The 14,145-nt window shown below is 37.4% G+C and overlaps 1 protein-coding gene across 2 annotated transcripts in view; it reads left to right on the top strand.

Moving 5' to 3' along the window:
* The first annotated feature begins 301 nt into the window (after positions 1-301).
* Cwf19l2 (CWF19 like cell cycle control factor 2) overlaps positions 302-14,145 on the top strand; it is a 66,473-nt gene continuing 52,629 nt past the window's right edge. The window contains exons 1-6 of one of the 2 annotated variants that reach the window (XR_015622038.1): positions 302-426; positions 5,577-5,687; positions 7,190-7,312; positions 10,925-11,038; positions 11,669-11,788; positions 12,955-13,045. Coding sequence is in view for 1 of the 2 variants with exons in the window: in NM_001135003.1 (NP_001128475.1) it covers positions 334-426; positions 5,577-5,687; positions 7,190-7,312; positions 10,925-11,038; positions 11,669-11,788; positions 12,955-13,045 (652 nt within the window). In the remaining variant the exon portion in view is untranslated. 2 annotated transcript variants of the gene reach the window in all.

Raw genomic sequence — 14,145 nt, 5'->3', positions numbered from 1 at the left:
ATGAGTTAGTATAGCGCAGGGTGCATAATAATGCATGTTGATATTAATTCAGGGCTTAGCGAATCCAGTACATCTGAAAGGTCAACTCTCCAACTGGCTATCAAGTTTCAGCTACAGGAGAAACATTCAGATCTGCGCCTGCTCTGTTGGCATAGTAGCGCACCTTTCACTACTATTTTGAAATCCGTGTTTGTTTTCCAAATTACGACAGTCGTAAACGGTTTCTAAATTACGACAGTCGTAAAATCCGGTTTTTTTTTTTTTTTCTCCTAAATACGACAGTCGTAAACCCAGTTTTCCTGACAGCTTCCTTGCTTTACATCAGCAATAACTATGGCGGCGTTCGGTTTAAGATTTGAAAGTGCTAGCAGTATTGAAGAAAGAAAAGAACAGACCCGTATTGCCAGGGCCGAGGTGTTACGCCAGGTACCCCTGCTTTGGAGAATTTTCTCTTTCTTTTTGAAACTGGGGGTTGTAAGGAGGGCATCTGAATGCTAGGTAGGCGCTTTCCCAGAATATATTAGTTCTTGAAATGCTTTCGTTTTTTAAATCTTAGGGTCTTGGAATGTTATTTAAAGTTGTAGTACTTGAGAATCCTGGAAGTTATTTCCCCACTCCTCTCGTCACTTCGATATTTCACCTGGTCTGATTTTGGTCTCTCTTTCCCAATGCAGTTGTCTCCTAAATGCTCTAACCGCCTACATTTATTGTTTCTCTCTGCAGAGAGATTGATATTAGTTCCCTTAGCTGTTAAGCCACTTATTCTTGACATTTCTGCCGTCTGGATTGCTCAGTTTCTGTGTCCGATGTCACATCTGAGGACTCTTACCAATTAAGTCGAAGTGTGAGTCATTGCTCCGGCTTATTGGAAGTAGGAAATATTTGAATACATTGGTGATTCCCCAAAACATTTCCTTTCAACTCTTAGGCTTAGGCCAGCTTTTACTGATTGAAACGCTGTTTAGCATAAGAGACTGAATATGTGCCCCCCCCCAAGTTTGGGAACAATTCTCATTAACATTGAAATGTATGGAATTTATAAAAACGGAAGAAGCAAATTATTGAATTATCTGACCTGATTGTTACAATGAAAAAGAATTTGTAGTTGAACAGCAGAATGTTCCTTGACTATGTTTTTTTTTTATGATAAAAGAATTTTAAATACGTTTAAATGCATATAAAGAGTAGAAAATAGGAAGAATGAGTAATGGCTTCAATCACATTTTAAGGGTATAGGTGAGCAGTTAGTCTTGGTCAGATCAAACATAGTGATTATTGGCTGATTTCAAAATAGTTATAATGAATGCTCATCATGACTGATACTTCAAGCAGTTTTTGGAGGAAACTCTTTGTAAGCTGAGAAGAATTTTATACAAATCTACATGTAGTTTGATAAAGGCCAAAGTCAGCTTTGGAATTTGAGAGATGGATGAGAAAGCAAAAGAAACTTCTTGCACTGTATTACTGTTGCTGACTGCTGACTAGAATTTAGCTATATATTTTTTTCTTTTTAAGAGGATAATGTTTTTCTTAGTTGTATTGGGGTACACATATCGTCTATTTTGAAGGCATGGAAAAAAGTCAGCTTTAGAACTTTTGCGAAAGTCTGAAGAACTAGCCTCAGGGACTATGAAGGTTAAAGTGACTCCAAGTTGTATTTGAGGCAGGGAGAAAGGACATAGGCTAGTCTTAGACTGGATAATGTATGTGATTTGTACCCGAATTTACTGAAGATTGATAGTCTCAAAGAAAAGCTATTGATAGCTTTTTAAAAAACATTTTGTTTACACTTCAAATGTTATCTCCCTTCTCAGTCTCCCTTCCATGAACCCTTCCACCCCTTCCCCTCCTATTTGCCTCTAAGAGTTTTTCCCACCCATTCACCCCTGCCTCACCCCTCTAGCATCCCCCTTCTTTGGGGCATCAGACCTTTACAGGACCAAGCGACTCCCCTCCCACTGATGCTATATCAGGCAGTCCTCTGCTACATATGTAGTGGGAGCCGTGGACTGGCCAATGTATACTCTTTAGTTGGTGGTTTAATCCATGGGAGCTCTGAGGGGTCTGGTTAATTGATACTGTTGTACTTCCTGTAATTCCTTTCAGCTCCTTAACCCCTAACTCTTCCACTGGGACCCCAGGGCTCACTCCAGTGGTTAGCTGTGAGTATCTGCATCTGCCGTAGTCAGGTGCTGGCAGAGCCTTTCAGAGGAGAGCCATACCAGGTTCCTGTCTTCAAGACATCTTTGGCATCACATCAGCAATAGTGTCATAGGGTTTGATGTCTGCGATGGGGAGATCTCTGGATGACCTTTCCTTTAGCCTCTTTTTTTGTCCCTTCATTTTCTTCAGATAGGGACAATTCTGGGTTAAAAATTGTTAGATTGGGGGTGGGGGTGGTGGCACCATCCCTCCAATGGGGGCCATGTTTATCTACTGAAGGTGGTCTCTTCAAGTTCTATCTCCCTGCTGTTGGGTATTTTGGCTAATGTCATCCCCATTGGGTGCTGGGAACCTCCCGAATTCCTGGTGTCAGGGACTTTCCAGGGGTTCTCCAAGCACCTCCACTGCTGCTTCTTTCTATTTCTTCTCCTAGACCTGTGGACTTCTCTCCTGTCTCTTCCCATACCTGATCCTGCCTCTGTCCCTTCCTTCTTTCCTCCCCCTCCCTTTCCCACCCAGGACCCTCCTTCCCTCTGCTTCCTATAGTTTGTTCCCCTTTCTAAGTGAGTTTGACACGTCCACACTATGGCCTTCCTTCTTGTTAAGCTGCTTATGATCTGTGAGTTGTATCGTGGGTATTCTGAGTTTTTGGGGTAGTATCCACTTATCAGTGGGTACATACCATGTATGTCCTTTTGGTTCTGTGTTCTTCACGCGGGATGATATTTTCTAGTTCCATCATTTTACTTAAGAATTTCATGAAGTCATTGTATTTAATTGCTGAGTATTCCATTGTGTAAGGTACCCAATTTTCTGTATCCATCCTCTGTTGAGGGACATCTTGGTTGTTTTCAGTTTCTAGCTATTATAAATATGGCTGCTATGAACATAGTAGAACATGTGTCCATGTTGGAGCATCTTTTGGATATATTCCCAGGAGTGGTATAGCTGGGTCTTTAGGTAGAGCTATTTCCAATTTTCTGAGGAACAACCAGATTAATTTCCAAAGTGGTTGTACCAGCTTGCAATCCCACCAGCAATGGAGGAGTGTCCCTCTTTTTTCATATCCTCACAAGCATCTGCTGTCACCTATGTTTTTGATCTTAGCCATGCTGATTGGTGTGAGGTGGAATATCAGGGTCATTTTGATGTGCATTTCCCTGATGACTAAGGAAGTTGAACATTCTTTTAAGGGCTTCTCATCATTGGAGATTCCTCAGTTGAAAATTCTTTGTTTAGCTTTTTACCCCATTTTTTAATTGAGTTATCTGGTTTTCTGAGGTCTAACTTCTTGAGTTCTTTGTATATTTTGGTTATAAGCCCCTTACCAGATATAGGATTGCTACAGATCTTTTCCCAATCTGTAGATATGCTGAAGCTCTTCAGTTTCATGAGGTTCCATTTGTCAATTGTTGATCTTAGAGCCTGTGCCATTGGTATTTTGTTTAGGAAAATTTCCCGTGTGCTGATGTGTTCAAGGCTCTTTCTCATGTTCTCTTCAATTAGATTCAGCATATCAGATTTTATGTGGTGGCCCTTGATCTACTTGAGCTTTGTACAGGTTGGTAAGAATGCATCAGTTTGCATTCTTCTACATGGTGGCCTCCAATTGAACCAGCACCATTTGTTGAAAATGCTATCTTTTTTCCACTGTATGCTTTTAGCTCCTTTGTCAAAGGTGAAGTGACCTTAGTGTATGGGTTTATTTCTGGGTCTTCAATTCTATTCCATTGACCTACCTGCCTGTCCCTGTACCAATACTATGCAGTTTTTATCACTATTGCTCTGTAGTGCAGTTTGAGTTCAGGGCTGGTGATTGCCTTTGAAGTTCTTTTATTGTTGAGAATGGTTTTTGCTATCCTGGGTTTTTTATTTTCCTATATGAAATTGAGAATTGCTCTTTCCATGCCTTTGAAGAATTGTGTTGGAATGTTGATAGGGAATGCATTGAATCTGTAGATTGCTTTCAGTGAGATGGCCATTTTTACTAAGTTAATCCTATCGATCCATGGGCATGCTCTATCTTTCCATCTTCTGAGATCTTTGGTTTCTTTTTTCAGACATTTGAAGTTCTTGTCATACAGATCACTTGGTTGATTACTCAAAGATACCTTATATTATTTGTGAATATTGCGAAGGGTGTTGTTTCCTTAATTTCTTTCTCAGCCCATTTAGTCTTTTGTACAGAAAGGCTACTGATTTGTTTGAGTTAATTTTATATCCAGCAACGTTCCTGAAGTTGTTAATCAGGTATAGAAGTTCTCTGGCAGAATTTTTGGGGTTGCTTATGTATATTATCATATTATCTGCAAATAGTGAAAGTTTGATTTCTTTCTTTCCAGTTTGTATCCCTTCCATCTCCTTTTGTTGTCTAATTGCTCTAGCTAGAACTTCAAGTACTATATTGAATAAATAGGGAAAGAATGGGCATCTTTGTCTTGTCCCTGATTTTAGTGGGATTGCTTCAAGTTTCTGTCCATTTAATTTGATGTTCACTGTTGGTTTGTTGTATATTGCTTTTATTATGCTTAGGTATGCTTCTTAAATTCCTGTTTGTTCAATGACTTTATATGAAAGAGTGTTGTAATTTGTCAAATGCTTTTTAAGCATCGAATAAGAAAGCATGTGGTTTTTTTTTTTCCTTTGAATTTGCTTGTATTGTGGATGATGTTGATAGACTTATATTGAATCATCCCTTCATCCCTGGGAGGAAGTCTACTTGATTGTGGTGTATGATCATTTTGATATGTTCTTGGATTTTGTTTGCAAGAATTTAATTGAGTATTTTTGCATTGATATTCATAAGGGAAATTGGTCTGAATTTCTCTTTCTTTGTTGGGTCTTTGTGTGGCTTAGGTATCAGAGTAATTGTGGCTTCATATAGTGAACTAGGTAGTAGTCTGATTCTGTTTTGTGGAAGAGTTTGAGAAGTATTGGTATTAGGTCTTCTTGCAGGTCTGATAGAATTCTGTCTGAAAACTATCTGGCCCTGGGCCTTTTATGGTTGGGAGACAGTGACTGCTTCCATTTCCTTAGGACTTTTGGGACTGTTTAGATAGTTTATCTGATCCTAATTTAACTTTGGTATGTGGTATCTGTCTAGAAAATCATCCATTTCATTTAGATTTTCCAGTTTTGTTGCATATAGGATGATTTTTTAAAATTTCTTTGTTTTGTTTTGTTTTGTATCTCTCTTCATTTCTGATTTTGTTAATTTCAACACTGACTCTCTGTCCTTGTATTATTTTATTTTTTTCAAATTGTTCCTACAGTATAGAAGCAACTTTTTTGGTTACAATAGACCTTTCACTAACTTAGGAATCTTTATATGAAAGTGCTACCAGTTTTTGTTTTTGTACTTGAAAAGCAGTAATATCAATTGTCAGTTTGCCTTTTGTATTCTTTTGTTGTAGGCCAAACATAATTTTGAAAAAGAACAAAGGGATAAAGAACTTAAGCAACTTCGAGGTGAGGACACATGGATGCTACCTGATGTGAATGAGCGAATTGAACAGTTCGCACAGGTGAATATTAACAGATGTACCTGAATGTAATGCTATGATTTATTTTGTTATTTTTGGTACTTTAAGGAAGCTATGTAGCCCTGGCTGGTCTGGAACTTGTTATGTAGGTGAGGCAGGCTGCAAACACAAAGAAGTCTATCTTCCAAGTGCTGGGATTAAAGGCATGGCTTATGTCTTAAAAACAAAAAATAAAATACTATTCAAGTTAATATTAGAAACAATTTTTTCTTTACATTTCTTCTGTGTGTCTGTTTGTCTATGTGTCTGTATGTGTGGTGGTATATATGTTAAGGTCAGAGGACAACTTACCTGAGTTCTCTCCTACCTTGTGCATTCTAGGGATTGAACTCAAGTTGTCAGTAACATCTTTACTATGGTTGGTATTATTGAATAGTTGGTATTATTGAAGTTTATTTCTTCTGTCAACAAAATGTCTGTCTTGATGAGAGAGATTCACCATGATATGAAAAGCTTTTGTTATTTGTGTTGGCTGGTAGATTTAGTTATAAATCTGTGGTCTATTTTTAGGAAGCTTCTAGATTTGAAAAGACAGTGTTTTACAGTTTATGGGTTTTTTCCCCATCAAGCCTTCTTTTCTATTTTTACAAATTTTCTGCAGCTTTCCTCCTGACACGTGCCCCACACTGGTACAAGGTTTGTTTTTTTTTTTAATTAACAAATGTTAATTTATATTTATAGAGTACACTGATAATTTGATCTGTGTACACTTTATAGGAAGAGTTAGTTGAGGTTATGTGCCCATCATTCACTCATAATTTTTGTGGATATTAAATTGAAAATATTAAAATATCTGTTTCTTGGGAATTTATAAAGGCTTAATATGTATTAATGACTGGTTGTATGTATATGTCTTAGTTAGGGTTTTATTGCTGTGACCAGATACCATGATCAATGCAAGTTTTATAAAGGACATTTAATTGGGACTGGCTTACAGGTTCAGAGGTTCAGTCCATTATCACAAAGGCGGGAGCATGGCAGCATCCAGACAGGCATGGTACAGGAGGAGCTGAGAGTTCTACATCTTCATCCAAAGGATGTCAGGAACAGACTAAGCATCCCTCAGGCAGCTAGGAGGAGAGTCTCCAAGCTACCCCCACAGTGACACACTTCCTCCAACAAGGCCACATCTTTTAATAGTGCCCCTCCCTGGGCCAAGCATATGTAAACCATCTCAGTATATATCTGTATTTATTTGATAATATGGGTCACATACAAATATGTAACCAAAACTTTGTTCATATATTTTTCTTGTAAAAAATCTGAGCTAGTTCATTGACTAGTCGTGCTTATCTTATAGAAAGTACATTTAGATTTCTTGGAGAATTTTATATTTCTCTAAGTATGTATGGAGTCATAATTTTCATTTCTTCTCATGAAAGATGTAAAGTCTCTTGGAACATGGATTTTTCTTTCTATTCAAAGTGTCTTTCTCTTAAAATTAGGTAAGATTAAATTCCTTTTATACTTGTTCAAATTATTAGGAACATTCTGAGAAGAAAAAGAAGAAAAAAAACAAGCATTCAAAAAAAGTGAAGAAAGAGAAGAAAAAGAAGAGGAAGAAACAGAAATGTCAGATACAGAGTGAGTCAACTGACAACTCTTCAGTAAGTACACACCAGGACTAGGATCTGAGGCTGGGGGAGTATGACTTCAGTGACAAGTGTGTAGGAATTGATGGTGCAAGAGACCTTAAAGTATTACTACTTATAGAAAGATGTCTTGTCTACAAGATACACACTTAAGAATTCCCCTGGCTATGTAGATAGTGGTTCCAGAAGATGGGATATCATTTAGTCATCATTGTTGGTGGAGATGTGATGATTATAAAATGCTCAGGGAAATAGAAAGGTGAATGCCCGCATTAAAGAGCTCCATGAGAAGGAGAGGAAATCATTTTAATTGAGTGTCTGAAAAATTATAAGGCAAAGCAGCAAGAAATTGTATTATAAAAATAAGGGAAAAGAGTTTTAAAATACTGGGGTCTTTTTCTTTTGTACTTCTGTTTCCATCATAGAAATTAAGTCTTCAAAGTAGAATTTGTTTATCTTTTGGGTCAAAAGAGAAAAGAGTGTTGGGTACCAGTTCTAATCTCTGGGGACTCAGAGTAAATGAAAGCAGGCCATCTCTTTTATACTATTTTCAAGAAGAAAGGGGTTATGTGTAGACAGTGATGGCCTAGAAATGTTTAGGGTTGATTACTTCCCCAAACAAAACTGGGTTCTGACAGCAGGAAGGAAGTGAGATTCTGAAATCTTAATAATAGGAAGCCAAGCAAGATAGGTACTGTTGTCAGGTTTCCCTGTAGTACTCCAAATGAGTGGTGGATAGAGATTGGGAAAGGCAGAAGAGCAGGAAAGATGGAGCTCCTTGAACTTTATTTATTTGACTATTGATTTGTGAAGGTGACAATGAGATCTGTTTTAAGACTTTTGGAAGAGGAGGAGGAGGAAGAGAAGGAGGAAGAGGAAGAAGAAGAGGGGGAAGAGGAGGAAGAAGAGGAAGAGGAGGAGGAGATTGGATTGGAGCTGGGGAGTTGGGATTCAGGTGGGCTCCCAGGGCATTGATGTGGTGCTTGCTACATGGCATATTTGACTAGTGTTTGGGAATTAAATATCAGCTTGTCTGACTGGGTAAGATGATCCTCCAATTTTTGATTTCATGATGCCAGGTAACTCAGTTTAGAAATCCAGCAGAAGAAACAGGTTTTGTGGAAGATGATGGGATTATGTGTTCTTGAATTTAGTAGAATATTCATGGTGGTGATTAAGTCACTGACGCTTTAGTTGGACCAGGGAAAAAAAGGTACTCAAAACCATAAAGGTAAATATTATAATGGTCCCAAAGGAGTGTGTAGAGAATAAAACATGCAATAATGACAAGAGGAAACCAGCATGAGTGTTTTAAAATGGAGCAAAGAGGGGAGAGTACACAAAGGAAATGCAGAATAAAGATTGAGGATTAGACTGGAGAGTATTTTGAAAATCTTGAACATGGGTCATCAACAGAAGTGAGGTTCTAGAGATAAAAATTGGAATACTTTGCTGAGCTTGACGAATTTTGAAGAGTTGTTTCTAGATTAGTGTGTATGATAATTAAGAGTTTAGAGAAATGTTTTGGCACTTACATTTTTAGTAATATTGTCTTAGAAAAAGGAGTAGGAAGATGAATTGCTGCTACAGGGATACGTAGGCCAGGAAATCCTTCCCCCCCTCAAAAATAAATAAATAAATAAAAAGGTTTGGGTATGAAATGCTTCAGCATACGAATCTCTAGGCCTCCAGGGCCCATTGAAGTAAATCAGAAGGAGAGTGAGGTGACAGGAGTGAGGCCAGATGCTTACAGCAGGAGGAGTTGATAGGTTAGACCAAGCACAACTGTAAGTAAATTTACCAGGAAGTTGAGGGGAATAGGTAGGAAGCCAAAGTGGTTTATTTTTGCTAACAGAGAACTTGTTTAAAGTATGGGAAATGTTAATTGGTAGAAAACTCCAGGAGGGTGCAAAGAGAGATAACAGAAGTACCGTTATAGTTTGTATATGCTCAGCCCAGGGAGCGGTGCTATTAGAAGGTGTGCCCCTGTTAGAGTAAGTGTGTCACAGTAGGTGTGGGTTTTAAGACCCTTATCCTAAGCTGCCTAGAAGTGAGTATTCTGCTAGTAGCCTTCAGATAAAGATGTAGAACTCTCAGCTCCTCCTGTATTATGCTTGCCTGATGTTGCCATGTTCACGCCTTGATGATTCTGGACTGAACCTCTGAAGCTGTAAGCTAGCCCCAAATAAATGTAGTCCTTATAACAGTTGCCTTGGTCATGATGTCTGTTCACTACAGTAAACCCTAACTAAGACAGGTACAAAGTAGACAAAAGGGATTGTGGCTTCTGTGGTAATAGAACTTACTACCTAAACCAACTAAGGATCAGAAGGTGAATTCTGGTTTCATTAGTGTCATGAAGTTTCAGGTGGTTATTGCTTTTGTCTGATTTGGAATGTTGGTGATGAGGTACTGAGCGGTTGGTCAGCATATGGTAAGACAGAAAAAAACCCTCACCCTGTAGAACTCCTGTGACAAGACTCCCTAGAATTCAAACTTCTTTATTATTTTACTTTATTTTAGCAAATTGGTAGTCCTCTGAAGAAAGTACTAATAGACTGTCCCATTTTAAAATGGGACTATAAATTCCCATTTTAATGCATGGCTTCAAGAATTTTGATGGAAACACTAAATTGCTTTGACAGTATAAACTTGAGTTAAGCTAGAAATATGTTTATAATGATTATTTGTAAAAAAAAAGTGTATATGAATATAAATAAGTTCTGGCATTTAAATCCAAATTAAGGCATGTATGAATGAAACAGTATAACCTACTTTGCCTCGGGAAACAGTTGGCAGTTGTTGTGGCAGAGCATAAATATGTTTTACATGTTGATTGTATTACTTGACACACATCCTTGTATATTTTTTTATTCATACTTATATCTTAAAGGGCTAAAGAAAGAGCTCAGTAGTTAGGAGAATTTGCTGGTCTTTCAGAAGATGGAGGCCCAGTTGTTCTTCGCTTCCAAATTGGATTGCTTACAGCAGCCAGCTATATCTTCAGCTCCAGGACATCTAAACACTGTGTTCCATACAAACACACACACACACACACACACACACACACACACACACACACACACACACACATCTTAAAAAATTTTAGAAAAAATTGAGGAAATTCACTGAATAGTAGAACACCAAGTTTCATTACAGGTACTTGCCTCGGTTGGTAAGAGTGCCATACAGCAAGCACGAGAGCCTGAGTCTCAGCCACTTGCATCCACGTAAAAAGCTGTGTATGGCTGCATAAACCTATAACTCAAGAACTGTGTAAAAGCAGAGACTTTCTGGAGCTTGCTGGCTGCTAAGCCCAAGTTCAATTAGAGACTCTTACAAGGGAATAAAGTGAGGAATAGTAGAGGAGGGTGACCTAATGTCCTCTTCTGGCCTCTAAATACATGTTTATGGGCATGTGCATTCTCACACACATACACATTGACCATTCACAAGTGCCACACACATAACATGCACATACACATGCGATTTTCTTTTCTCACTGGGTTTGCTTTGGTGTTTGCTCATATGATCCCATTAGCATCCGAGTTTCCCAACTGTTCACTAGAAGATATTTATATAAGTATGCAGATTTGTGAATGTCACCTATATGCTAAATGTTCTTAGAGCTCTGAAGACGAGTGGGTTGAGGCTGCTCCCTCCCAGATACCTGGCAAAGAAAAGACCTGGAAGGTGAAAGACAAAAAGACAGAAAAAGAATGTGACAGCCAATCTATTCAGGTGAGCACCCACATGATTTCAGAGACAAATGGAGTTAGACTTTAGCAGTAGTTTTTGAACCCTTTCTACAGAAATGCTAATTGCTGATGTTCAGACTGGCCTTCTGCTACAGAAGATGAATCTCATCTGTGCTACAGCCATTCAGAGGTTCCCAGCTATGGTTGTTAGCATTTTCCTCTTTTGAGGGATTTACCCAACACTGTTCTCCTGTCTGAACCTCCTGTGTGTGTGTCTCGTCAGGTCTTTTCTTTCTCTTCCCCTTATGTCATAATTTGCTTATCAGTGCTTGTAATTGAGTAGTAAATACATTTTGAGTTCTGGTTCAAATACTTAAGAAAGAATGTAATTTACCCACTTAGCCACAGATGAAGGAAGAAAGGTGAATGTTTGATTGTGTACACTAGAATCTATGTTGGCTGTTTTTATACTTGTTATTTTGTTTACTCCTTAAAACACACTTGAAAGGTGAGTACGTTTTCACACTTTTATAAGGGAGAGACTAAGGTGCAGCAAAAATGAGAAACCTGTGAGTGGCTAGCCATGCTGTGTTTGCTCCAGGCTGGTACCTGCAGTCTGTAATCTTATGAAGCTCTTAAGTGATGATTGAAATGGCTTCTTTCTTTTAAACAGCACGATGAGTGGATGACTGTTGATTTTATGTCCATTAAAACTGTGTCTTCATCATCACTCAAAGCTGAAAAGGAAACTCTAAGACAAATAGAGCAGGAGAAAACTCAAGCGTTAGAGCAGGTGAGAAAACGGGTTCAATGTTTCAATTTTTCAATTGACCTTAAATAAACTAATATGTTGTTTTATGTATTTTATTTTATTGTTTCATGTATTTTATTTATATAAATGCCAATTTATGTAAATTGCCAATTTATTTGTAAAAATAGTTTTTTAGTGGTGTTTAACAACAATCAGAACTAAGAACTGTGAAACAAATTTTTTAAAGTAAATTTCTTATAGGAAACCGTTTAATAGTATACTAGGTGTTAAGAGATGGTTCAGCAGTCAAGAATACTGGCTGCTCATCCCAGACAACCCAAATTGGGCTTTCAGCACATGGCAACTGGCAGCCATATGTGACTCTACTTCCAAGGGTTTCAATGTCTTACTTTGGCCTCTGTCGGAACTACACACATGTGCCTCTCAGACATGCATGCAGGCAGATCATACATATAAAATATTTCATAAAACAAAAATAACTATGTAATTTGTATAAAAGTATATACTATATTCTGGCTGTAGAGATGACTCAGTGGTTAGCATCACTGCTCTTTCAGAAGACCCAGATTCAATTCAGAACCCACAGTGGGTGTGGTTTATGGCTACCTGTAACCCAACTTTAGGAGAGCCAATACTTCTGGCCTGGGCAGGCACCTACACACATATTCACATGTTCCCACCTGGACACAGACACATAAAATACTTCTCATAAGACATAATGCTAGATGTGTAAATTTAGGCGAATGTAGTTGAGCAATTGTGTGTTATATGGCTGTTATGAACTACAGTTAAACAATCAACTGAACCTTCTGTATGTTTATAAATTAGTTATCATAAGAATGCTTTCAAGACACATAGAACTCCATAGGAGTTCGAATTAAATGTAACCATGGTAATTATCTTGGTCATATGAATATCAGAGGACATGGGTTTTAGAATATCTTGTCTGACTTTTATAAAACCATCTCCTGAGTGAGACTTGGAGGTCATGAGACATGGGAGGCGTTCAATAAAAACACATGGGCATGAGTTAGACATTGTTGCCTGCAAGTTACATAACATGTCTTAAGAATTGTAAATGGTTTGTCAAGGCTTGTATATCTGAGAATTAGCCACTTCAGATTTACTAATCATTTTTATGCTGGGTTGACTTTTACACTCTAACCTTTTAAAATATTTTGTTATAGTCCAAACTGCTAGAAAGAGAATTGAATCCATACTGGAAGGACGGGGGTACAGGTCTCCCACCGGAAAACTGTATACTGCCAGTTACTAAAGGTATCTCTATATTTTTTGTAGACGCGTAGGCATTTCTGAGTTTCCAGTAATGAGAGGAATAAAAAGATTAAAATATGTTATATACATGTCTGAAAATGTCATAATAAAACATCTGAAAATGCCATAATAAAACCCATTAATTTGTACAGTTAATATGCACTAATAAAATCCATACAAATTATTGTATTTCAGAGTTTCTAGTAGGATGACTTGGATTTATATTTAACATGATATTTATAAAACATGCGGTATTTTGTATTTTTTTTTAAGATTTATCTATTTTATGTTTATGATTACACTGTCGCTGTCTTGAGGCTCACATAGATGGTTGTGCGTCATCATGTGGTTGCTGGGAGTTGAACTCAGGACCTTTGGAAGAGCAGTCAGTGCTCGTAACCTCTGAGCCATCTCTCCAGCCCCCAGTCTTTTGAATTCTTAGTGTTTGGACAGTTTATGGATTTGGGAACAAGATGATTGAGTACATATTGCCATCATTTGCAAATTTCTATTTTAAACAGGCTAAGACAGACATAATTATGTGAAACTTTTGCATTTGATTTGATGAATTCTATAGTAAAAATATAAAAATATATTTAGTTTAAAATTTATGAAAATAATGTATAAACATTAATGATACAATTTTACTGCCTTTAGAAATTCATCATTTGTCAGCATTCATTAAATTTGTCTTGCTCTCTGGAGAGTGCTGTTGTTTTCCAGTAGACGAAGACAAAATAGGTGTGCTTTACAATTAAAAAATGTACATAGTGCTCAGCATGTTGTATTGCCAATTTAGTAATAAGTTTAAATACAGTTGAACCAGAATAAAATATAAATAATGATGCTATCTTTCTGTCATGATTTTTTATCAGTAAGATCTTTTCTTGATTTTTACTTATAATTCATTTCTATTTGACTGCTTCTTAAGATTCTTTATTGTATCGGAGAATCAAATTCACCTATGAGATGACTCCACCTGATAGACATCTTTAGGATTCTTAGTAATTTTTCGAAGTTATTAGAAACTGCAGGTTCCAATTTTGCTTGTAGTATGGGCAAAAATGTCTTTACTGGATTAAGTCAATACCAATAATGTTAGT

Source organism: Rattus norvegicus, chromosome 6 (genome assembly GCF_021556685.1).
Source record: "Rattus norvegicus strain SHRSP/BbbUtx chromosome 6, alternate assembly SHRSP_T2T, whole genome shotgun sequence".
NCBI lineage: Eukaryota > Metazoa > Chordata > Mammalia > Rodentia > Muridae > Rattus > Rattus norvegicus.
Note: the sequence above shows the minus strand (reverse complement) of the source record. Positions and strands in the feature narration are given on the sequence as shown.